Below are 25,049 nucleotides of genomic sequence, written 5' to 3' on the forward strand. Positions count from 1 at the left end.
GCCATCAAATGAAACCCAGTTTGCTGGTGAAATCCTCACAAAACATCATCTATCATGTGCTTACGATAGGTAGGTGCTTAGTATAACGAGAGAGGCGAATAAAAATAAAACCCACAAGAAACCCCTAAACACAAGAGTCATATTTATGGCATGGCTTCAATAGCATTCTCCTTTAGCCGGGAATTGAGAACAAAACTCCAGAGCGGGTACAATCCACTCGTATAGCAAAAAAAAGGCAACCTTCAGTGTAATGGAATATGCAGGGGTCTGGAAAACAAGCATCCTGTTTAACCGAAGCGCTCGCAGGGCGCGCTCTTTCTCTTACACGTATGTTTTTCCACGCGGCTGATTGAAAGCTGTGCCAGCGTTCCTGGCAGGGTTTCCTTTGTCCCTTTGGCTTACATAACACGATACGGGCGGTACAGTTCCTCCAACGGTTCCACGCGCGCACGATAAGCACCGTTGATTTGGTGGCAGGCAAAAGGGCACGATAACACTTCCCTTATGGCATGGCAAAGGTCGCCACGCTTCGTGCTTCGATGCTTTGGTGAAATTGATATTTTCACCCTCCCCGGGAGTGAGATTCGGGCCCTGCAATGGGTCGGCAGGGTCGTAAGGAGAGGGAAAATGGAACGGCAAGACGATGTGGTGTGGTGATGCTGTGGTGCAAGAAAAAAAAGAAGGTAATCAGCCATGGCAGGTGCAGAGCTACGTCACCCCAGGATATGAAAAGCACACATACTCACACACACACACACATACAAGCACGAGAAGCGCAAAGTGAACCCAACGGAATCGACAGGATCGAAGAAACACTGAATAATTCAATTAGCAAGTAGATTAACTAGCCTTATCCGGTGTGTTGCTAAACGGGGACGAAAGTGTTTGTTGGTATGAAGAATGTAGGCATGTTCAGGCACAGGCACAGTTACGACGGATTTTTCAAATCACGCCAAAACTTTCTCTTTATGTTGAGGTGGATTTGTGGTTTATTTTCTGTGCTACCTATGTATGTACTATGATTCGATAGCATTTTGTTGTTCAAATCAATCAATTATTTACGCTTGTATGAGAATGATGTTTTTTTTCTGCAAAAAGCAATAGGATTCATACATTTAAAGGTATTAATTTTTTTTTGTCATTTATGCCTCAGATTTAGCTAATTTACTTTGATTGCTTCATGCAGAGATTTTTTATTTTACTATTCCATTATGTATTTGGAATGGGAATTGTATTTTCACTAAATCCGTTCACATAGCAAAAGCAACAGAGCAACACTAGTTCACCAGTGCATGGGTAAACGGGCTACTACTGACAGATGCGTTGTGAACTGGGTAATCGATTAAATTGTCGAACGGAATTAACGTTTGAAATGAAAAGACCAACGCCACACAATGGGTGTAGCGTTAATGCTGGCTTTCACAAAGCGTTCATGTTCGGATCCGTTGTTGACGAGACAGCAGAACATATGAAGCAATCCTACACTCGGTGATCGTTGTTCGAATCGTTCAGTAGGGGTGGGGAGACACAATAATTATTTATTTATTTTATTTGTTATAATTGGTAAATGATTGTTTGCGTTTTTTAATATAATTTGCAAATGCTGGCTTTGAATAAATTGAAAATAAAGCATAGTTTTAGTTTTTTTATAAAAGCTCATTTTTGTCTCGTTTATCTTTGTTATCAAGGTTGTCTTTGCCTTGTTTATTTGGAATCTTCTTTTTCTGGAAGTTCTCAATTCTTCGGAATGATGTCTATAACATTAGCGTATACCAGGATCTGGGTTGACTTATAGGAGATGCTTACCGAAGCCTTCTCCTTCGCATACCGGAATGTCCTCCACAGCGTCAAATTGTATAGGAGACAAGAAGTGGTTTGGCGCAGACCTTAACCAGCCGACGGATAGCTTTTCGGGTTCCGTCGATGTTACCTTACCTTAGGTATAACCTAATAGCAGGTTACCTTAAGTATAATGTTGTTTAAGTTACCTGCTCTCACTTGGTAAAACATTCTTAAAACAGTTTTATTTATTTTTGGTACGGAATTTATTTTTGGTAAAAGCGGAACGCGTACGGAAGCGGAAGCTTGAGAAGGGATGGTCAAAGTAGATCAAATTGAAAAAGGTTTTAAAATGAGACAGGACAAAAATGGACCACTGCTTGCATATCTAGTGCGTCGATATGACGAAGTGAATGGCAGACGGGTGCAAAGGGATCGGCTTTGGCACAACAACCGCTGTTGGTCAAGCCCCGCCTGTATCCACTAGTGAAGTGAGCTTGGCTTTCAGTGACTTATTGCTACCATAGCAGGATAGTCAGTCCTACGTATGGGGGCACGGTCTATTCGAGACTTGAACCCATGACGGGCATGTTGTTACGTCGTACGAGTTGACGAGTGTACCATCAGACCAGCCCTAGGGAGATTATCTGTGGTAAATCCAAAACAACGTTTAAATATTAGGCGTGTGGCGTGTATCGTGAGAGATAAATAATTTATGTCTGATCTTTGAAACAATCCTTAAATAATTGCGGCTGTAAGTTTTACATATATTAGAGGTAATTACATTACCCACTTTGGTCGCGTCGGGTTACCATCCGAATGTGTAAATGCATTAAAAGCCTTCATTGCTCACTACGGAAACCCAACGACGACAGTTATGTGACGCAAAGACTAATTAAAAAAGGGAGCAGAAAAAGCTACGATAAAGCTTCCGGGTGTTATTGTCCACGTGACTTGATTATGAAAGTTTTTTTTATTAAATTATGTACCATATTATGTCATGGTTATGAAAGTATGCTTTCAATTTTTAATAAAATTATGGAATGTTTCAATTAGTAGAAACAACACATCTATTTAAAGCAATTAGTCTACTGCAGAAAAAACATAAAAAGAAGTCAATTTTATCTTAAAACCTAGAATAGTCTGCCATTGCTATGGGGCACTTAACCAATATGAATACCGAAAGCCACTACAGCCCAAAACAAGAAGAAAGTTTTACATTTCATCCACGCTTCGCACATCTATAACGCTACCCCTAGACTTGCTGCAAATTCATCCCTTTGTGCCACAAAGTAACGCCCTGTTTCGTGGAAACTCGTGCAAAAAATGTTAAAATCTGTCTGAAAAATTCAAAGCTTTGGCAGTTTTCTCCCCCGGGGGAGGGTTGTAAGTATGAATGTACGGGGGTACAGACATTTTTCACCAACGCAAAGCAACGTCGAGCAACCAGCCATAGCCCGTATAATTAGAAACATTAGATGCATTTATTTTCATTTAATCTCTCGCCGAAAATGAAAAACTCGGCCGGCAAAAGCACCAGGCAGAAAGCAGAAACCGCTCCGGTGGTTGTATGAGTGCGTGTCCCGCTGGTTTCGCAACCCCGCTGCTGTAGCTGCGGGTTAATGTGTTCCTACATGGAACATTTAGCTCACCTCCCGTCGCTTTCCCGTGCTCGAACGCTGTACGCTGATGTGTTGTTTCACAGCTACACATAATTCAGCGCTCTGTTTGAATTCTGGATGGCGCTCCACCCTACCTTAGCCTCAGCTGGTAGAGCAAAAACTCCCAGGATCGTTTAATATTTGGCCATGGCATCCCAGCGTACGTCATGCGAGGGGATGTATTAGGCCGTTGGCAGAAAACAAAAATGAGTCAAACAACAGCAATAAGAATGATTCCCATTCGGAAATGGGGAAAAAACGTTCGAAAAAACACCTTCTCAACTTAAGCCGACAAGCATCGGGAGGGGGGGAGGGAGGTTGCACAACTCTCACCCCCCCCCCCCCCCCCCCCGGAAACACTGTGGAGTGGTTGGAATATTTCGTAAAACTAATTACATTTGCTAATCCCCAGCAACGGTATCCCGTGCACGTTTGAAGATCATCACCATCATCATCATCATGGCCAGTTCCGCATGCCGACATCGTTCGGTAAATGTGGCTGAAATTTATCGCACAAAGTATGCCTCGGGCAATGGCATCACATCAGTTCGGTAGCATATGATGAATGCCAAACGGTATTATGTATTCGACCCGGCCACCAGTCAGGGCACATGGCCACGGTAGCCATCGAGCATCGGCAAAAATGAAGACCACTTCAGGAGGTGAGGGCGAGGGGGCGAATGGCTTCGAAGGATGAACAATCTTGCTGATGGGTTCCTGACGCCTTCTCGATTAGACGCTGCGGGGCTGGAAACGGATTTTTTCTTCTTAGGTCAATGTGCACAGTGTTGTTTGTTGGAAGTTTGAGTTGGAACAAATTGATTCACTACCGGGAATAATTTGTAGTAGGTTCACTTAGTAGAAAGTGCTCTAGTTTCTCGAGTAAGCAAAGCAGCAATTCTCGCTGCTAGATCATTATATTAACAATACAATGATCTCTTTTCAAACATGTATAGTCGATTATTATTGCATATTCAAGTATCATACACAAAAAAAAAACAATCATGATGCGTCATTTTGCAATTCTTTGTCCAGCTGGCCAAGCAGGCAACGTGGTGCACTCTGCCCACGTTTACCATCCCGTCCCGAGTGTGCGGATCAGATAGAATTGCATTAAAATGTAGATCATCATATCGTTCGTCCAACACTTTGACTAATGTGCTTGGTGCAGCTCAAAGCTGATGGCAAATGCTCTGTTCCTCCAACTCGCTGCCCCTCCCTTAGTGTCCGCCGATTCTTTTACACCGCTTCTTCCTTTTCCCCTCAACGGCACGCCACCCGGGTGTCAACGGAACGTGATGTGACATTAAATTATTGCACTCCACGTGCAGCAGTAGTGCGCCACTCAAGTTGTTGGGGCAGGGCAGGATCCCATCCCATCCCACGTGTGTGCATGTCCATCAGGCATCCCCAGGCATCCACCGGACCATCATTTTAGTGTGGATGCACATGGACGGTCACGAAATTTTATTTATGTCACAGCGGACCTGCCGCGTCCACAACACCGAACAAGACCGACACCGGAAGGTTAGGTGTCTCTGTGTGTGTGTGTGTCTGTTTGGCCAAATTTGTGCCACGGGAAGCTTGCCATGGTTCGTTTGCCGGAAATAATGCGCTTGATTGTGTGTGTGTGTTTTTTAAAGCCCGCGCGCATGTCGGTCCATAAAAGAAACGAGCCCCACCCCGAGGGAGGGATGGATGGTGCATTGGCCAGTGTAAATGCCATTTCCTGTCAAATGGCAACCCTGTAATGATGCTTTTATGATGGATTGTTATACGAGCCTGCCATTAATTTGGGTGGGGCTGGTGGGAGAGGTACAAGGTGTACAAAATAGGATGGGAGGTGAAGCGAATTGGTTTGGTAATGCATTTTATAAATAGGATAACATTGCAAGTGCAATGAGCCATTTGGTGCACGAACAGCACTGTTTATGTTCAGCTTTTAGTCATGTTTGCTGCTTTTGAAAGTATTTTAATGACAGGTAGGTGGAAGACACTTTACAGCGAAAAGGAATGAATAGTGTAAATATTGCATTTGCTTAGGGCAAGCAACACTGCACCGCATTATGCATTGTATCAATCACCCACCAAAAAGTGGGTCGTTGAAGCTCACTTTGTCCGCGACACAATGCGAAACGTAGCACCAAATATCGTTAAATCTTTCCATTTCGCCGCACAATACATGTGCCATAGAGTGCCTAGTTGCTGGAATGCACTTGATTTTAGCATCCTCAAGGATAAGCCCAGCCACTCGTCGTACACCGCTCTACCATCTTAAACCGTTTTGTATTGTGAGCTCTTCGCCGTTCTTGGGAATGCAACGCCGTTGGTGCCGTTCCGGATCCATCCCACAGGAGTCCCAGCAGCAACACAAAAACCGGGCATCTCTTTGCGTTGCGAATGAAAATATTTTGCCAATTTTTGCATTTCACATGAGAAGCTTACATTCTTCCGGGGAAGGAGCGGTGGAGTGCGGTGAAAATGTGCGTTGCCGTAAGCCGGTTCGTTCGTTTCCGCACCGTGTACGATACTTTTCCCCCCTCCCGTGGGCAAATCGTCGTCTCCCATCGTCTGGCGCACATAATTTATCGTTGTTTCTTGCTCTGACTTACGGCCCCGACTACGGTACAAACGGATATCGCCCACACCGCCAACGGGTAGCGTGTGAATCGACGATTGTATGTACAGCTGGCATTGGCAGTGCAACTTGGCATCCCGCAGTATGCGAGTTCATCCTTCCACTCGGCCCAAGGTTGCCGGTACGGCTTAATGTTCTTACCGTGCAGCAGCAGCAGCACTTTCGCCCGAGTTATGCCAACAACTCACTACGGCCCAAGCTATCAAAGATGCTGTGGGTATAAAAAAGGGCAAGGCGGGAATAAAAGCTGCTTTTGAGCCCTATTCACCGGTGAGGTGTCGGTAAGAAGCGATTCTGAGTGGGAAAGATTTTGTTACACGGTAATCAATCTTGATTAGGTGAGGTGTAGTAAAAATTGTCGACAAACACAGTCTTGAGGCCTTGGTTGGTGCCAGGTGTAAATGAAGCCCGTTAATCCGTGTTGGTTCGCGTAGGATGAGCTTTCGAGAACGAATGAATAAATGATATGTAAATGTATCACGCTGTAGGGGTTGGATTATTATTTGCAAGAATTATGTTAAAGCTTTGCCAGCAATAGGCATGGTGCAGAGAGAGAGAGAGAGAGAGAGAGAGCGAGAGAGAGAGAGAGAGAGAGAGAGAGAGAGAGAGAGAGAGAGAGAGAGAGAGAGAGAGAGAGGTTCGAAGTGGTATCATCGGTAGTTAACCCATGAATATGGCTTTGCTCGTACATTTTATTGTCTTTGGTGGAATGGGTAAATTAATAAATAAATTCTATCCAAAGAATTACCAGAAGCAAAAATACCATAAATAACAGCAACACGGCTCATAAATCAGCACTTAACACGAATGAAAACACTCCGACGGATTAGCTGTTTAATTTGAGCCTGTTTTTCTTAATTCTTTGCGCTTACATTGTTAGAGACGTTACATTGAACAAGCTTGTTTTACATAGAAACAAAACACCAGAACACCGTTCACTGTTACTTACTGTTCGCACTTGTAACATTTACCAGAACCCGAGCTTTCCAGATGAAAATCGAATGGAAAGGAAGGGAAAGAGGCAGGGAGAGAACACGAGAGAGAAAAAGAAACACTTTCCCACTCAACAAGTATCCCGCTGGCAGCGTCTATGCAGGTTTCACCGAGCATGACGTTTGCCAAACATCAAAAGGTCCCCGCCCTTGATGCTGCCTGTACAAGCATAATCGCATTATGAACAATGTCGTCTTTGATAAGGGTTTTATGTCTCGAACCGCTTCCGGCACAGGCATTTTCACTTGTCTGGCAAGTAAACATGATTGGTATGCATATGCTCTGGCGTGCATGCTCGTAATCATGGTAGTTACAGGGCCAGTTAGCCAACGACGGTGCAAAGGCATAACCCTACGAATTGGCACCACCATTCAATATGAGTATAATTCCGGTACAACAATATTGCGAGAGTGGGCCGAGTAATGAAACTGGAGGTTAGAAATTCTTTGCACGAGTGTACGTAAAAGACGTTTCTTTTAAAGATTCACCAGTATGGCAACCAACGTAATAAAGTTCTGTGATGGAGGCGCCAGGTAATTTGTGGTGTTAAATGTGTCATTGGTCGAGTGATGAACATTATAAAGAGAAAACACGTAAACTGTTGTAGTTTTCTCACAGTTATATATTTAATTAAATTAAAAGCAAAAAACAATACACTCATAGCATACAATTACACTGGATGAACGTAAAGAAGACAAATAGAGAAACGAAAGCTATAACTTGTACGGTTTCACTGCACGTAACACTTTACAAATATGCAATACTTAGGAAATAAAATACGAAGCTACGCTTCTTCATCTTTTTAATTGTAATTTGAACTATCTGTGGTTTGATTCCGGATTTACCTACCGGTAATGTTTTGCATCGCACTGAGCGTAAGTGTTTACGCGTACGTAGTACGATGATCGGTTTCCGTCTGACTGGCACTTATTCATCGCACGAACATCTACGTACGCCCACAGTCCGCGACGAGCTTCATAACTGTTACGTTACTACCCTTTTGTCACTAGCTAAGGCTGCTTCATCACAATTCTTTAAGGCCAATATTTGTAACTGCATGTTATACTCTGTCTCTTATAGCTGGAGGATGGGTGTTGCCACATACTGTTCATAGAAGTAAGCGAATGCTCCTTTTTCTATCCGACTGACCCATGTTTGAAGCAGTTGAAATCGAAATTTAAACCGCAAAGAAAACGTTTGTACCGGTCGTCGGTGATTAAGACTGTTACTACAATAAAATACGCTGCTAAGGACCAGGCATAGCAGCAAACAGTATACATTGTATCACACTATCGGAACTGATTCACTAGTTTAATTATAGGCGTGCCTCTCGTGCATTTAAAATATTCTTTAGCAATGTATATGCAATTTGTTCTTTTCGTCATGCAATCCTATTTTTGGTTTGATTGTAAACGTACCGTCTTCAACAGGCCGAACGTGATTCATATTCGAATCGATTTCCCTTTCGTACGACTGAATATCCTGTTGTGGATAAAGCAAATTCAAATAAAGCTAGCTCGCTGGAAAACGGGTTGCCAGGCCTAACAGTTGTTTTGCTAAAGGAAAATAATGAGAACTTTCCGCGCTATTCGCTATTCTATCTCTGGTAACTAACAACTTGAACGATTACAACATAACTAGATATTGCAAATTTTGATAACTATTCGTTTGATGTCTACATGTATAAACAATTTTGTTAGCAAAATAAAAGCTTAATTTAAGAAACGATTTGAAATTTCACATATTGCACAATCTAGAGTTACGGGAGTGATTAATTTAGTATTGGTCACATTAATTGTACGATAGAGACGTGTACAAAACTATTCATCTTAACAAAAAAACATGCTTCCAACACTGGACTTTCGATTTAGTGCACCTTTAGGTCAAATATTTCTCGTAGCAATGGTTCCACCTCCGATGGATTTACATTCAGGTAAACGCTGATAATTTCATCATTCAAAAAATGCAGTTCCGATATTTTCTGCATCAGCTTCAGAAATACCGAGCGTGCCTCACAACCAGGATAGATACTTTCCAAGTATCGGCGTAGCAAATAGTAATAAGAATTCTGTAAAGTACAAATGCCATTACATTACCTGAAACGTTGTTTGATGGATAGCAAAAACAATGACTACACACCTGTTCCAGTTTGATCACGTCCGAATGTATTGTTTTGGGGCGATCGGGCGAGAACAGCGTTATGGCACACATTATTAAAATAATGTTCTCGTCCGAGCGCCACTTCTTGTCGAACGTGCGTATGAAACGTTCATGCTCCTGGTACACATTACCTTTGGCAAGCTTGAGCACATCCGCCCGTATGTTGGACATTTCCTCCTGGCTGTGAGGTATCTAAAAGCGAAATAAGATACATTTCAACGTTTAAAACATTACAAACTATTACGACCTATACTAGCACCTAACCGTATTATTACCTTCCATGTCGCCCTATCACAATCGTACTGCATTGCGGAACGCAGGATCATCATCTCGGTGCAGCCTCCCTTCAGCAGCGCTAACTGATCCTCCTGGCACATGTTCTTGAATGCGCTGATCTTTTTAGACATCTTAATCAGTCGTCGAATGGCAATGGCGGTTAAGTTTATCACTTTTAGCAGTTGTGGATCTTGCTGCGTTTGATTGGACTGTAATGAGATAAAAAAACAACAACAAAAAAGCAAGATAAATACACATTTAATCTCAGCGGTTGCATCAATGTAATGACTAATCGTTCGAGCTTTCGTGCAAACCTTTAAACGTCAACGTCCACACAGCCGCGTCGACTTGTTATCGCAGCCCTGCACACGAGCATGTGTCTTAATCTGGGGACATTTCGACCAAAATACAAATACGTAACAAAAATACAAAACAAAAAGGAGAAAACGAGCCATGCCAACCGTTTCAAGTACATTTTCGGTACACTGGTGGAACAGGTGTGCTGCATCGATTATCGCTAATCAGTCGGTTGCCCTTCCTTATCAGCTGTCCATAGGCCGCCGCCGGACATTCCGTGCTCTATTGCTACCCCCTGTTCGATCGATACCCCAAACCTCCCGTAACCACTCATAATCGGCCCATGATTTGTTGTGTGATAAGTTAGAACGAGGCAATAAAACTGTTGAGGCATCCAAATGGCAAGGATAATAAAATGCGGGAACAATTGAAACTCGTTCAACCGTTAGCCCGAAAGGAAAATGTAATGAACCGAAAGTGAAGGTAAGTGATTGAAAGGAAAAGCTTAACACCAGACATTAAATGGTCAGCTTTAAGCTGTATGCTAAATTTATTCAAACAAAATTGTTCAAAGGTTCAAAAGGATATGTTTATGCTATAGCAAATTAGAGCTACAATGGAAGAACTTTGCGTTGTCTATTAACGATCACGCGCGCTCACTCAAAAGCCTTCATCATACCACCAACTCACCTTTATCCGACAGTCGTCCGAGATGAGCGATGCCAGATCGTCATCTACCGGTGCGTACAGCGCTTTATTGGCCACAATCAGCTCGTTCAGTTTGGCCCTTTCAGCGTCGTTTAGCTCGATACTATTACTACCGACCGTCGGGTGATGTACGGTGGACTGCTGACTTGAGCTCGACCCGATCGGGCTACTGTTGTATCCTTCATACTCCAGCTTGATCGCTTGCATCAGGACCGATTCGAGCGTATGGGGCATGATCGGTTTTGCTTCAATGTCCTGAAAGATGCCCAAATCGTCTGTGGGCGGCACGATTATCGGTGGATCGTGACCGAAGGTGGACGATGCCGCAAATACCACGTCCGCTATGTCGCTGGAGCAGCTGGGCGATGCTGGCTGTATGGCGGTGCTCATTTGGTGCAGCTGATGGTTGTGATGGTAAGTGTGGGAATGTACTAGAGAGGTCGTCGTGCTTGAAAGCAGCGGATCGAGCATCGACGTGTAGGGCGGCTCGTAGTTGGACGTGGAAGAAGGTGAACCAGCGGCACTGATCGTTCCCATCGGTTCCGGCCCGATCGTTGACTCTTGCATCAGGGAACGAATCATTTGATGTTGATCGGTTGCCAGAGAATCAACCTGGGGCGATTCAATGGGTGTAGTCGATTGGTGAAATTGCTGTGATGTTTGGGGTTGCGTAGCTTGATGCGGCTGTAATGCTGGTGGTTGTTGCTGCTGCAGCTGCTGTTGCTGTGTTGGTGATGGCTGTTGTTGTTGCTGTTGATGCTGCTGCTGATGCTGCTGATCATCGTCATCTTTCTGGGATGTATCGGCCGCTTCTTTGATCGTTTTCACGATGTCGGAATGATTCATCATCTTGTTTATCATTTGCAGTGCTTCGGCTGGCGAGCTCATGAATTTATTCATCACCTGCAGTGCATCTTCCGGCTGGTTCATTAGCTGCTGCATAAACTGCAGCACATCGGCCGGAGAACTGACGATCTTTCCGATCAGCTGCAGCGCATCCGTCGGGGAGCTCATAAACTGGGCAAAAACCGTCAGCGCGTCCAGCGGAGAGTTCATAATTTTGCTAATAATCTGCAACGCATCACCAGGTGCAGTTATGAAATGGCTTATCAGCTTCAGCGCATCACACTGGGAGTTGATTATTTTGGACATTATGAACACCGCATCCTTGGGGGTCTTCATTAGCGATGCAATCGTTTGACTTGCTCGCGTCGGATAGTTGACGATGCGATTCACGATGTCTTCGGCGCTGGAATTGATCGTAACGAGCGGCAGACGCTCTTCGCCTCCTGTCGCCCGGCAGTTCGATTGGGATGGCTGCATTTCGTTTGGTTTCGATGCACCAGCCGATGACTGCAGACAGGCGACTGCCGACGAAAGCAGTTCAGCTTCTGAGGAAAGAGAACCGTGCGGGTTGTACGCCGATGAGCTGGGCGTACTGCTTAGTTCGGAGGGCGAGGCGATCCGACTGTAGTCATTCGATGTGCCAGTGGATAGCATCGATTGGTTGGAGGAGTTGGAGGGTGCCTCTAATATCGTGCTCGATGTGAGCATCGTCGACGAACTGCCCGGCCCATTCGTCTGATGCCCATCAGCCGGGGTGTACTCGGAGGAGCAGGAGTTGTTCCAGCAGTCTCCACCGTCGAACGTTTCCAACGATTTCTCTCGCTTTATCTTGGTAGGGACACTGTTTCTGGCTGGTGTGCTTTCCCGGTCACCCACGGAGGCAGATCCCTCGGATGCACTCCCGTTGCTTTGTCTCTTTTTAGCCCGGTTCTGTTCGATCTTTTTGCGCTTCAGCACCTTATCCTCCTCCGACATGATGTACTCCTTCTTCATGCCAATTCGGAAACACTTCTCTAGTCGACACTTTTGGCAGAAGCGGCGCGTTACGATGGTGATGTCGCAGTTTTCGTTGAACGGACACGTAAACCCCTTCGTGGAAAGGGCATTGCGTCGGAAGAATGCCTTGCAGCTTTCGCAAGTGACCGCGTTGAAGTTGTAACCGAGCGCCTTGTCCCCGCAAACGCTACAAATCTTGCTAATGGCACCGTTCGCTGCCATCGCCGCGTCACCGTCTGGCATCGTACCGTTTGCCATCGTAACCGTCGCGGTCGCCGTCGTCGCCGCGGTCGTCATCCGGGACACACTCGTACTAACACTGCACGGTCTGAAATTTCGGAATCGCTCGTGAGGTGGGCTGAGGTTTATCTTACACTCGCGGCTTATCTTTCCGCGTGTTGCCTCGCCCACTCGCACTGGACGCGCCTGGTTTGGTGCCGTGATACGGTGTCGCTGCTCCAGCTGCTTTTTTCGTCGCCGTTGTCGCCGTCGTCGTTCGGGATCTTTTCCAGAATTGTCCGAGTTCCATCGGGTCACGGTAAGAATGCTGTTCGCAGCATCAACTCTCCAATACGCAACCGTCTTCGGCTCGGCAACTTCCCCGAACCACCACGACGGTTGGAGTTATCACTTATCAGCTGATCGAAGCGCCATCGGTCGATAAGTTTGCTCGCAGGGACCAAGATTACACACTCACCTTTTCCTTCTCTTTTCGCCAGAACCGCTAGAACCGCTTCCGCTAGATGCGAAACGATCGCAAAGCTAAATCCGCCCCGCGTATCCCTGTAGCAGTAAAAATGAATTTAATTCAATTGAAAGCGCACGGCACAGCACTTCGCGTAACCTCGCACCATCGATCGTCGCTTGTTTATTTACTCTCTCGCCAGCGACGTAAATAAATTGCGTACGGAAAGGCACGAAAAAAAAACAAGAGATTTTGGAACTGTCAGCAGAGTGACCAGAAATACCGATTTATCGGTATTCCTACCGATTTTTTATATGCCTACCGATTCACAGATGACCGCCCTAAAACTACCGATTTTCCATTTATCCTACCGATAATCACAGATATTTGATTTTTCAGTCGTTTCAGCTTAATCTGTGGCGCTTGGGTTGCTGTTTCAAGGATTGCTAACCTTTTTTGTTACTTATCGCGCTGATGCACGTTTGTTTGCCTGGCACTTTTTATTTTTCTCCGTTAAAATGTTATGTTCATAATAAGTAGAAAATGTCAGTTGCGTGGATTCCGAGAATTTTTCGTCAAATAAAATCATTTAAATTTGAATTTGAATCTCGCTGTCCGCGGTTTAAGCTCACCTGACAGAAAAAGAGAATAAAATTTTCAGTCGATGGGTAGATACAAACACACGGTGGGGTTCCGGCCCAAGATCGGATCCGAAGTACGTTGTTTTGGGCTGAAAATTAAAAATGGCGGATGGAGCGCCTTCACGGAGAGAATGCGCTCTATTGCATGCCTTTAAAATGCACGAGGCAGAGCGCCAGTGAGTGCCACTGAAAAGAACGCTCGCTCGCGCTGTTTCATTGTATTTTCCTCAGAAATTGAAGAAAATGAAGAAGAAATTGATCGTTAAAATAATTGATTAAATTTAAATGGTTGCGTTCTCAACAGTGCTCCTGCCGAAATCTGCCAATATAATCTGGCCACACTGGTCCGCAGGTCAGGCGAGCTTTTTGGCGGCCACCGTCGCAAAACCGTCGCAAAACGTCAAAACCGGCGTCGCATGTACTGCAAACCGACGTCGCCGGCGAGCGAAACTCGCAACAATTTCGAGGCGCTGGCGACGGTCGTTTTTGACGTTTTGCGACGGTTATTGACCTTTCGAGCGAGCTTTTGCCCTGCGAGCCAGTGTGGCCAGATTATATTGGCAGATCTCGGCAGGAGCACTGTTGAGAACGCAACCATTTAACCTTCGTTTCTAAGACCAAAAATACACCCTCATCTTTATGACCACCTACCCGGGTAGGTCATACATTTTGTATGAGAAATTGCTCTTTTGCGTGGTAAATTGATCATATCTTCTATTTTAGTTATTGAAATAACTTCAAATTTTCAGGAAAGCTGCATAATACTTTGTTCTTTCCAGTATTAAAAAAATAGGAATTTTCCTATTTATTTTTCATATTCAGGCGGTACCCAAGATACACCTGACTTCAAGTGTAAGCACAAGGAGGCGCGTAGTAGGCGTTTGTGAGTTCAGCTTTAACACTACCTTTATTTTCACGGAAAACTATAAAACTCAGCCAAACAATGATATTAATCTAAATAATACAGCGAAAATCAAATGACAGCACGTACGATAAAGTTGTATCAAATGAAGCACTGCTGCGGCCCTAAGCGGTCGGGTAGAGCCCCGAGAAAAAGAACTTGCCACCACTGAGAAAAATAATGTGCATCTTAGTTCTTCTTTGGCTTAGAATTCCCAGTACAATGTTCACATCGACACTTCAGAAAGACCTTCATTTGTGTAGCCGCTGAACCAAATCTAATCCATATCTTAGATAAAGGATGCATATTCTCGTGAGATGGAACTTTCATTTTGCACATTAGCCCCCCCCTCCCCACCCCATCCCACTTAACACTTCTTTCGCTTTTACTTTTTTTTAACTCAGTTAAGTTTTGAGTTTTAACCTACCGAAAACTACCGATAAAATTTTGATGCGCCTACCGAAAACCGCCAAAATAATCTGGCCACACTGACTGGTGCCAGATTATTGGTGGTGCTGTCAAACGGCGGGCATCAATTTGTTTACATTTCTCGTTCAGCAAACAAACAGCACGCCGCAGCAAAATGGTAAGCGAAGGAATAAAAGTAATCATTTTAGCATTGTTACTAATTAATCCTTTGTATATTTCGGTATACAGGCACGTAATGCGGAAAAGGCTATGTAAGTACCCGCATGTGGGTGTTCATTTCAATCAAATTTCAATGCGCAGTATACGCTTCGTTTTTGTTGCAGGACAACACTGGCTCGATGGCGGGCGGCAAAAGAAACAGAAACGGGAAAACAGGAACGGCGTCCGTACCTTGCCTCCGAGTGTCGCGATTTGGGACAGTGCGAAAAGTGGCGCCTGGAGATCATCCGTGAGATATCGAAGAAAGTAGCACAAATTCAGAACGGTATGGGTCTACTTGACAGTGTGGCTCAACGTAATGCCACAGGTTGTTAAATACGGCTTCTGCTTTTTTTCTCTTACAGCCGGTTTGGGTGAATTTCGTATCCGTGATTTAAACGATGAAATCAACAAACTGCTACGCGAGAAACGCCACTGGGAAAATCAGATATCCGATCTCGGTGGCCCACACTACCGGCGCTACGGTCCGCGGATGTTTGATGCCGAGGGGCGCGAGGTGCCGGGCAATCGGGGATACAAATATTTCGGCGCTGCGAAGGATCTGCCGGGTGTGCGGGAACTGTTCGAACAGGAACCTCCGCCGCCACCGAAGAAAACGCGCGCCGAACTGATGAAGGACATCGACGCTGACTACTACGGCTATCGGGACGACGACGACGGTATCCTGTTGCCGCTGGAGGAAAAGGCAGAGAAGCTTGCAATTCAGCGCGCAGTGGAAGAGTGGAACAGTGCAAAGGGTGGAAGCAAAACGGCCGAAAAGGATGACGATGAACCGGACATCTACGGGTCGGATGCGTACATTACGCGCGACCCCGAACAGCAAACAAAGGAAGACCCGATGGGATTGCTGGGGCCCCGCTTTACGGCGCACGTGCCCGTGCCCAGCCAGAAGGACATTGAGGCGGCACTGCTGAAAAAGCGAAAACTGGAGCTAATGAAAAAGTACGGCATCGAGGATGATGAATAAATGTAAGATTTTGTAATTTGATAAGCACATCAGTAGTAACTTATTTTGTTTTATAAGAATTTATTACACATCCAGTAAACGTTTCGACAGGGTTGCCGTTACTAGCTTATTGCATAATGCGCGCACACACACACACTTGAGTATATGCGACTTTCCTTCTAGCACCGGAAGGAGTATAGAATGATATTCACATTTCAGGGAGAAGCACACGCCGCGAACTGGATACAACTCTTCGGGTGTGTTGCTACAACACAAAGTGGAAAGACGACTGAGTGCGTTCGATTTGCCCGCTTTCGGGACACTACTTGGCCTTGGCTAACTGATCACTTAGGCTTATCACTTGCTCGGTCAGGACACTGATTTGTTCCTCGTAGTTGAGCCGCGTGCGGGACTGTGCGGAAGCAGAGCAAAACGACCGGAGTTTTAAATTAAGGTTACGGTTACGATCGTATTGCACTTCACTTACCAATTCATCTTCGATGATACGGTAACGACGCTCCTCTTCTCTGTTGGCCTCTTCCCGGTCTTTTAGACGACTCTTTAAAACATCCAAATGGGTCTGCAGTCTTTGACACTGTGGGATAAAGATTTTATATTCAAAAAATAATGCCACGGCATCCGAAAAACAAGCTCAATTACGCACTTCAATGAAATGTGAAGCAAGTTTCGATTCAGCCCGACATTTGTCATGGAACAATTCTTCGATGCTTTTCGTAAAACACTCTGTCAGCTTTTGTTCTCGTGTTTGCACTTCGTTTTGCTGTTGATTGTCCTCCAGCGTTCTGCAAAGGCAAAAACATTCATCCCAATAATGTTCGTGTCATTCCATCAATGACGAAAGCTTACCTATTGATGCCATCTGCCCCATGACTGAAAATGTCTTCCTTTTGCTCGGCTACTTTTGGCGCTATTCGTATGTGACTAGAGGTTTCTATCTTCAGCAGCTCGTACTGGGCCCGCCAATGGTTCAGCTCCTTTTCGAGAAACACAACCCGATCGTCCTGGGTTCCAGTCGTGGTGTTGTTGTTGTTGTTATTGGTGGTGTTGACGGTGCCATTGTTCTGCACCTGGGACGCACTGTTCGAGCTGGCCGTGAAATGGTTGAAATGGTTTTCCACATCCGTCGTAACACTCAAACCATCTTCACTTCCAATCTGAGATGGAAAAGCGATATAAATCAAAAACCTTGAAAAATGTCAAGAACTGCATGTTCACTAACCGTGCTTGCTGCTTCCGAAACCTTAGATTCAAGCTCCGAGTTCCGTACGGTAAGTAGTTCGAGCTCTTTCCGCAGCTTTTGCTCCACCGTCGCCTGCTGCTGCAGCTCCCGGTTGAGGCTTTCGATGCGATTTTGTAACTGCTTTACCTCTGCGCTCTTATCTTCAACGCTGTTTGATAGCTGTGCATTTTCGAGAATTTTTTTCTGCAGCTCTTCCGCAATCACGCCCGTTGTTTCCGTGCCCGCGACAGCGTTGAGGTCGTTGTTGGATGATTTCGTTTTTAGCGTTTTGCCACCGGACACTTTCTTCAGCTCGTGCTCGAGATTTTCCTGCAATGCTGCAACACGCCGTTCGAGTTGCTTGTTGCGGAACCCCAAACTATCCACTTCCTGTTCCGATTTTCGCAGTGTCGCCTCTTTCAGGCGTAAAGATTCCCGCAGGGAAGAGTTTTTGTTCTGTTCATCGAGAACGGCCCGCTTCAGCACGCTCGCTTGGGCACGGAGCTGTAAACAGGCGGAACGATAATCAGATTAAATTGGTGCCGCTTTAACAGGACGCCCTTTGCTGATAGCCGACCCTCATAACACGCCCCCCTGAGAGTTGAAAACTAGCGGAATACAGTCCGCAGGGCTCGTTCCCAGCACTTCCAGACCGCCGTGTACTTACTTTTGAGTATTCGGTGGCTAGTTTCTGGTATTTGTTGGAGTTTTCTGCTTCCATTGCTTCCATCTATGCTTGGCAGCTTTCACTATACGGTAAAGAACTAACTCTGGGTGTCACAACAGATTGCTTCCAGCTTGCATCGGCGGTCGGAGCAATTGGGAATGCGATATCTATCGGCTAGCGACTCATGCTTGTAGCATTGTGGGCGTATTGCTTTATGCTAGGAGTAAGCAAGTAAGTTGTTCACTTTACATTAGCTTAGATCACTTAAAAACTTTCTTTCCGTAGCACGGAAATTACGGAATATTTTTTCGCACTGCTACGGAAAATGACCACGGCAAGAAAAACATTTCCGATCATGCACGCACACACCTACACGCATTGTTGTACACAACTCTGCTCTGACACGTTTGACAGGTGGGTGAAATATTTCACCCACAACGCAAAGTGTTGCAGAAATAAAATTCAACTTGATTCAAAGTTTTTAAATCGATTATGCGGCTTTATAATATTAAGAATATTTCGAAAATGTTTGTTTTATGGAAGCACGTGACTTAAATGTGTGCAAAAAGTTTGTTATCGTAAAAAATGTGGGAGCTGCTGAATACGCGGCCTTGAAATGTTTCACTGTTTGACGCTGTTGACAGCAATGCTGAATGTCTTGTGGAGGTGATAGTGCAAAAGCAAGCAAGAGTTTTTTTTGTGTGTCCAAAAGGTGCATCTTGTTGGCGCAGCTCAGGCGATTTTCTGTCGGGAAAGAAAGTGTCCTCCGCATTTTCGGTGTGGTGAATGTGACTGCTTCGCGAAAAGTGGTTCCGTATGTTGTGCCTGCCGTACCGATAAAAAGCGTATTTTCCCGTGCGGTGCTTGTGTGTGCGTGTGTGTATGTTCCCCGATCGAAACAGGTGCCACCTTCTGCAAGTGCCTTTGTGCGTAGATCGGCAGTAATCCAAAAACACACTCACACTCACAATTTGCGGTGCTGCAAACAATCTTTGTCATCGACCTCGTCTTCCACCGCCAGAGAGCTAGTGCGGGGCGGATACACTAGCAGGAGAAAGTCACAGGAAGACGTGAAGAAGCCCCGAACGGGAGTTGGAGTGTGTATTGTGTGTGTGTGAGCTAGAAAGAGCAAAAACACAAATCGCAAAATGCTAGCCCTGCTAAATCGCATCCTGGATTGGTTCAAAAGTCTCTTCTGGAAGGAGGAGATGGAGCTGACTCTCGTCGGGTTGCAGTATTCCGGCAAGACAACGTTTGTCAACGTAATCGCCGTAAGTGTCTGGCTGGCTGCTTTCCAATTCGTTCCGATTCCAACCCGCCTACCTGCCTACCCGCGCGTATGTGTCCGCCTCACCCGACTGCGCCATGATTAAGAAACTATGAGCGATGGACGGATTTCTCGTCTCCTACCCGCATCACACCCGAGTGCCGCCCGCTTCGCCCCGCCTAATGCGTTATCAGCATTGCCCCTGGTAAATGTGTGACCAAGGATGACTCACAACGCTACCATGCCCTAAACGCGGTATCAGCGGAAAGCATTAACCGTGAATTGTTTGTTGCCTGTCGTGGCTGTTGCTCGAGGCTCTCGCTGTTTCGACGAGATGACACACTTTGGTCGCAGCGAACGTCACAGTCAATTATCGATTTATTTTTCCATGCTGATGCACGCGCCTTCGTCGCCAGAGTTTTCCTCTGCCGGTTGCCGAAAACTCCGTAATGCGACTGTCATCTTCATCTGCTGGTTGATGCGGGGACATTGTTGCTTTCCGTCCTTTGGTACAGCTATGCGGAGAATGTTTACCAGCGAAAGCAACGACAATAATGTGAAGAAGTGTGGCAGAGGGAGGAGGGGAGGAGAAGGTCAAAATATTTTCATGAATAACATATTTTCGCTCGACGTCAGATTAACGCGTTCATCGAACCCGGGTGGGGCGTGTGGGGTGGTGCGGATGGCTCCCCACTCGCTCGCTTATCAGAGTTACCCGAGTGTGTCGTTTACGTTCATATTAATATCTCAGCGGAAAGCCCTGGTGTTGTTGTTTTCTGATTGCATCTGTTATTTTGTTTCCCTTTCAGTCTGGGCAGTTCTGTGAGGATATGATACCGACCGTTGGGTTCAACATGCGCAAGGTAACGAAAGGAAACGTTACGATCAAGGTGTGGGATATCGGAGGCCAGCCACGATTCCGGTCCATGTGGGAGCGATACTGCCGGGGTGTAAATGCAATCGTGTATGTACCTTTGCCGAGCGTGCGTGTTGCCAAGCGCTGAGACTTATCTTCTCACCTCCTTAAATTTGCACGGTTTCATGTTTTAGGTATATGGTTGATGCCGCGGATTTGGATAAAATGGAAGCCTCACGCAACGAATTGCACTCGTTGCTCGATAAACCCCAGCTGGCCGGTATTCCAGTGTTAGTGCTCGGCAACAAGCGAGACATACCAGGAGCATTAGAGGAAACCGGACTCATCGATCGAATGTGAGTAAAGTATTGCTTATTTATTGTATTTAATTTATTTCTGAGTTGCGAGTCAGCCATACAATGGTTACACAAGCCGTATAACCACAATCAGCACTTAAAGGCTACATATCACCATATCAGGCCACATGCCAGGCGTATTCTAAATTCCGGATGATTTTGCTGATTAAATGAATGGCGAGAATATTGCAGAAAGATCCCACGTTTTCTTATTTTTACCATGTATGGGGATGATTGGTGCAATATTTAATTTCCTCCTAAATTTGGAACATATAGCGTTTATTGGACGGTTTTCATTCTTAATTTTATACGAGACTCTTTTTAAATAATGCTGAATGGCTCAAAACTGTTAAATAAACTTGAAAATTTGGTTCTTGAGCTGAGATACGATGTTGAGTAAGATTATCTCTTCGTTCGTATTGCTTACCGTTTGTTCTTTAAAAGCTTTACATTATAAAATTTCTGTTATGAATGTACATTCTCTATTAAAACAGTCCATGTCTTGTCTTCTTTTTACAACATCCCATTTTTGTATTGTTACAACGATGAAAGATCATTTTATATTCCCATTTCAATAAAAAAAAAACCCTTCGTTAAATATTTTTCTTAAAATAATTCCAGGAACTTGTCTAGCATACAAGATCGGGAGATCTGTTGTTATAGTATTTCTTGCAAAGAAAAGGATAACATCGACATTACTTTGCAGTGGCTAATTGCCCACTCAAAGAGCCAAAGTCGTTAAACCTCGGTGGTGATGGAATCAAAAACTAAGCTCGTAAGTGTATCGCTAGATCACTGTAGGGGTCAACAATCTTGGGGCGGAAACAGACCTAAAGATGACACAAATCCAAACCAACAGAAAAAAAATCTCATATTCAACCCGTCGTGGCATCTAGCCCTACGTTTAACAGCTAATACTTAGGCGCAAGAAAACCTCCCCCGAAAAAGGAATTACATTGTGCATTGCGTGGTGCATTGCGAAGGAGATCAATCATTGGCAAATCTGCATCTCAAAGGTAAGCTGATGCAGTTTTGTATACAATGTTTGCTATTCAATAGAACAGTTCACCGATACTTTGCCACAACACCTCGCTTGTGCCAGACAATGCGCACTTGCAAAGCAATTAGGGAGGCCAGCTACGCGTAAAAAAGTACTGTTCAAATGCGTGATGCACTAAAATTATATTATCAGTACTGAATACGTGTGATGCAAAGTGTGGTAGCTCGCACATGTGCCACGCGCCTAAAAGATAGTAAATGTAGTCGCCAACAACTCGTTCGGGAGAACCATCAACCTCTAAGAACAATCCAATATTGCTAAGCTAATGAAGAAACCCTCTAGAAAATCCCGGCATCTAGATAAAGCAAAGCGATTGGTTCTAACAGCAAAAGCAAAAAGTCACATAAATGTGGAACTGATGCGATAACATTGATAGTCAAGGTAGTTGTGAAAGAACAAATTAATTGGAGCATTGTTACCGTTAGAGTGTTGCACGCTAATAGCATAGTAACCGTTACTACACCGCAGCTACAGACGGAATGAATGTATGGAGTTGTGGCTGTAGTTTCGATTACTGTTGAATGATTCGCGAGGTCGATTTCACCGATTTTCATGTACGCTTCTGAATTATTGGTTTACAAGGCGCAGTGCAACGGAGAGATGCATGTAGATCTGCGGGGATGCATGCAAAACGCAAGAGTTTCAATGTGCTAGAGTTAAGAGGAAAGGTTACTGAAAATGTTACATTGAATTAATTAGCAGCGTATGTCAGCGTTCTTTTGAGTGAGGAGGATTAGTAGCAGTTCACTGTTTAAATATCAACGCAAAAAGATGAGGCAATAGTGTGAATGAAGCATGTTTGAGCGTGATTGTGTGTAAATGTGGCAAAGTATGAATGGGTAAAGATGTTTCCTTTTCTGATATAGATACAAACAAAGAGCGATACATTAACTATCCAAAATAATCGCACCCATATTTACCTTTACGTTTCTGTCAATCAAAACTGGGTTCGGCGATTGGAGGAATAATTTGTGTAACGCGTTAGTTAGTTTCTACCGCTCCTTAAGTATACAAAGTGAATGGAATAATTTTGTTCTACTTTGGGGATTACGATACTCTCCCATATCTTTCCACCCTTTTAAGTTTTAAATTAGGTTGTTTTCTTTGTTCTACAAAATCTGTTTTAAATAGTTGCTATGTCATATGATTGACGGTTCGTGTAATTCTTTTTCAACTTTGTGATTTTTAAAACATAGTTTTGTGATTTGCCAATAGAATATATTATATTATCATGAAGCTATTACTACCCTATCCAAAATTGTGAGACACAAACATGATCCTTTGATTTTGTCGTGAGGTGTTGGGGATTTGTAAACTTATGGGTTCAACTCCCCGACACGAATAAAGTTCCCATCACGAAGTCAGCAAAAGAGCAACTAGTATAAACTTTACAAAAGGAGACGTTAGATAGTAGCGATACTGAAATGGTTATGGCGAGGAAGAAAGTGGCAAGGTGCTTTGCTGAAGACAAAAGCAAAAGTAAAACAACATTGAAATGGGGGAAACTTAGTAACTATCTTGATACCAATAATTACATCATATAGAAGTTGAAGTGTATATACTGACAAGCATAATATTATGACGCAAAACATATATTAAAAAATAAATCAAACAAAGAACAGTACATGAACTGGTTGAGTGAGGTGCAACATTCATGCGCCCTAGGCAATTTTCATCATCCGAAGCTATGGGAGTTGGTAGTTACGTAGGCATAGGCCCTCGTCTTCATACAAACTATCCATGTTCAAGGTTGTTAAGCTTCTACTTATAATAACTTATCCGAACAGATACTAGCTCAAATTTACATTTTAAAATAATTTTAATACTTTGTATATCACAGCTTATTATATTTCTTATATACGTTATTATTAATGCAATTGTGCATCCTCCTATTTAATCGAACCTTGATTTGAACTCAAATGTTATACTACTATTGCCTGTGTTTGTCGACGAACATGAAAAGTAATATTTACAGGGGTTTTCAGAGGTTCTCATAATTTTGGGACACTTTCATGAATTTCTTTTAAAGCCCATTGGAAATTCCAATTGAATTCCAAATAAGCTCGGTTCAAAAAGTTTTCCGTAATTCATTTCCTTTGAGAAAGATTCAAGAAAGTGTCCCTATATTGTGAAAGCCCCTGGAAAACTCTTTATTCCTCCTGTGGAACTCGAGTAGTTGATCGTTACGTGAATTTTCAATTTATTGGGTTTATCTTGTTTATTCGTGGGTTCATGGTGTATTTTGTCGTTGATTTTATTTCCTTCGCTACAACTGCATTTAATCGACTGTGTAAAGTTACCATGAAAACACTTTAAAATATTATTATGCTATTATAATATAGCATTTGTAACAGTAAAAATAGTTTTTAAAAAGTAAAAATAGAAGTAATTCAAAATGTGCTTTCTAAGAATTTGATCATATGACGTTCTCAATGGACAGATTGAAGAATTGTACTGCATTTCACTTCTGCCATGCTTACCTTCACGCAAACCTTTCTCACCTTTTCTGTCTATGATTTCCGGGGCATTGCGGAGTTCGATCGCGCGTGTTGTTGTTTCGTCTGGCTGATCGCTAGTCCCAGTAATGCCATAATCATCTCAATCTTCGTTTTTGGGAGGATCGTTCAGGTGCGAGTCAGCCGGTGATTGATAGACGATCGATGACGAGGCACATTTAATTGGATCGATTTTACGGCCGATTGTACGGATTTGATTAATAACAAATGTTTGATTTCGATTTAATGCCTCTTCATCCTGGATGAGATTTGCTCTGTCTGGCGAGGTGGTGTCAGAACGGCGTGACGCCGGGCGCGATATGCTGCTCCATGTGCGTAGGAAACATTTTCGTATCCTGCATATGGTGAAAGTCGAATCGATAGGTTTTTTTTTGAGTATAGACAAAAAGTGAGGGATTCGGTCATTTTTCTGCCAGTAATTGTGTCTGCCTCGCTTATTTGCATTTTATGCGAGAATGTGGCTTGGAATCGGGGGTTTTTTGGACGCCTGTCTAACTTTTCGGAGGAAAAGACCGTCAATCATCGGGATGGGAGCGTGCTAACCAAGGCAATGATGTGATGATGGGACAGCTTTGCTGATGAAACGGTCTCACCATTCAATATGTATTTGAGTTTGATGCCGTAGCGTGTTTGTTTTATTTTGATTTGGCTTTGTTTCTTAAGAATAGTTTAATGTACATGTATTAATTGAACTTGAAAAGATTTTTTAAATTAAATTTGAATTTATTTGTGTTTCAATTCATGGGTGTTTGTGATGGTTCCTGTGCAGTGCGTACTTAGTGTCAGGTTGCATGCAGACATACGCTATTATAGAAACGTTTGAAAATAATTTGTTGTCTCAAATTTCACTTGTTTGATTGTGGTGCGAAACCGATGTTATTTTCAATTCTCCGTGTCTGCTTTCAGAATGCT

General features: G+C 44.0%; 4 protein-coding genes across 4 annotated transcripts; 2 read left to right on the forward strand and 2 right to left on the reverse strand.

The window, feature by feature from the left end:
• Window positions 1–7,672: 7,672 nt before the first annotated feature.
• LOC120949958 (nuclear hormone receptor HR96) lies at window positions 7,673–13,075 on the reverse strand. The gene is made up of 4 exons (XM_040367625.2): window positions 10,495–13,075; window positions 9,507–9,716; window positions 9,211–9,423; window positions 7,673–9,139 (listed from the first exon to the last, which is right to left on the reverse strand). The coding sequence occupies exons 1-4, from the start codon at window positions 12,649–12,651 to the stop codon at window positions 8,939–8,941; spliced, it is 2,781 nt and encodes a 926-aa protein (XP_040223559.2). The 5' UTR covers window positions 12,652–13,075; the 3' UTR covers window positions 7,673–8,938.
• A 2,002-nt stretch (window positions 13,076–15,077) lies between these two features.
• Window positions 15,078–16,223, forward strand: LOC120948166 (pre-mRNA-splicing factor ISY1 homolog). The gene is made up of 4 exons (XM_040364216.2): window positions 15,078–15,167; window positions 15,239–15,261; window positions 15,334–15,494; window positions 15,574–16,223. Exons 1-4 carry the CDS (start codon window positions 15,165–15,167, stop codon window positions 16,194–16,196), a joined length of 810 nt encoding a protein of 269 aa, XP_040220150.1. The 5' UTR covers window positions 15,078–15,164; the 3' UTR covers window positions 16,197–16,223.
• A 9-nt stretch (window positions 16,224–16,232) lies between these two features.
• On the reverse strand, window positions 16,233–18,492 carry LOC120948165 (myosin-13). Its single transcript, XM_040364215.2, has 6 exons — window positions 18,083–18,492; window positions 17,416–17,919; window positions 17,043–17,350; window positions 16,840–16,978; window positions 16,663–16,770; window positions 16,233–16,587 (listed from the first exon to the last, which is right to left on the reverse strand). Exons 1-6 carry the CDS (start codon window positions 18,143–18,145, stop codon window positions 16,498–16,500), a joined length of 1,212 nt encoding a protein of 403 aa, XP_040220149.2. The 5' UTR covers window positions 18,146–18,492; the 3' UTR covers window positions 16,233–16,497.
• Window positions 18,493–18,734: 242 nt separating this feature from the next.
• On the forward strand, window positions 18,735–23,245 carry LOC120948167 (ADP-ribosylation factor-like protein 8). Its single transcript, XM_040364217.2, has 4 exons — window positions 18,735–19,353; window positions 20,159–20,313; window positions 20,400–20,561; window positions 21,183–23,245. The coding sequence occupies exons 1-4, from the start codon at window positions 19,231–19,233 to the stop codon at window positions 21,301–21,303; spliced, it is 561 nt and encodes a 186-aa protein (XP_040220151.1). The 5' UTR covers window positions 18,735–19,230; the 3' UTR covers window positions 21,304–23,245.
• The last annotated feature ends 1,804 nt before the right edge of the window (window positions 23,246–25,049 follow it).

Source organism: Anopheles coluzzii, chromosome 2, assembly GCF_943734685.1.
Source record: "Anopheles coluzzii chromosome 2, AcolN3, whole genome shotgun sequence".
Taxonomy (NCBI): domain Eukaryota; kingdom Metazoa; phylum Arthropoda; class Insecta; order Diptera; family Culicidae; genus Anopheles; species Anopheles coluzzii.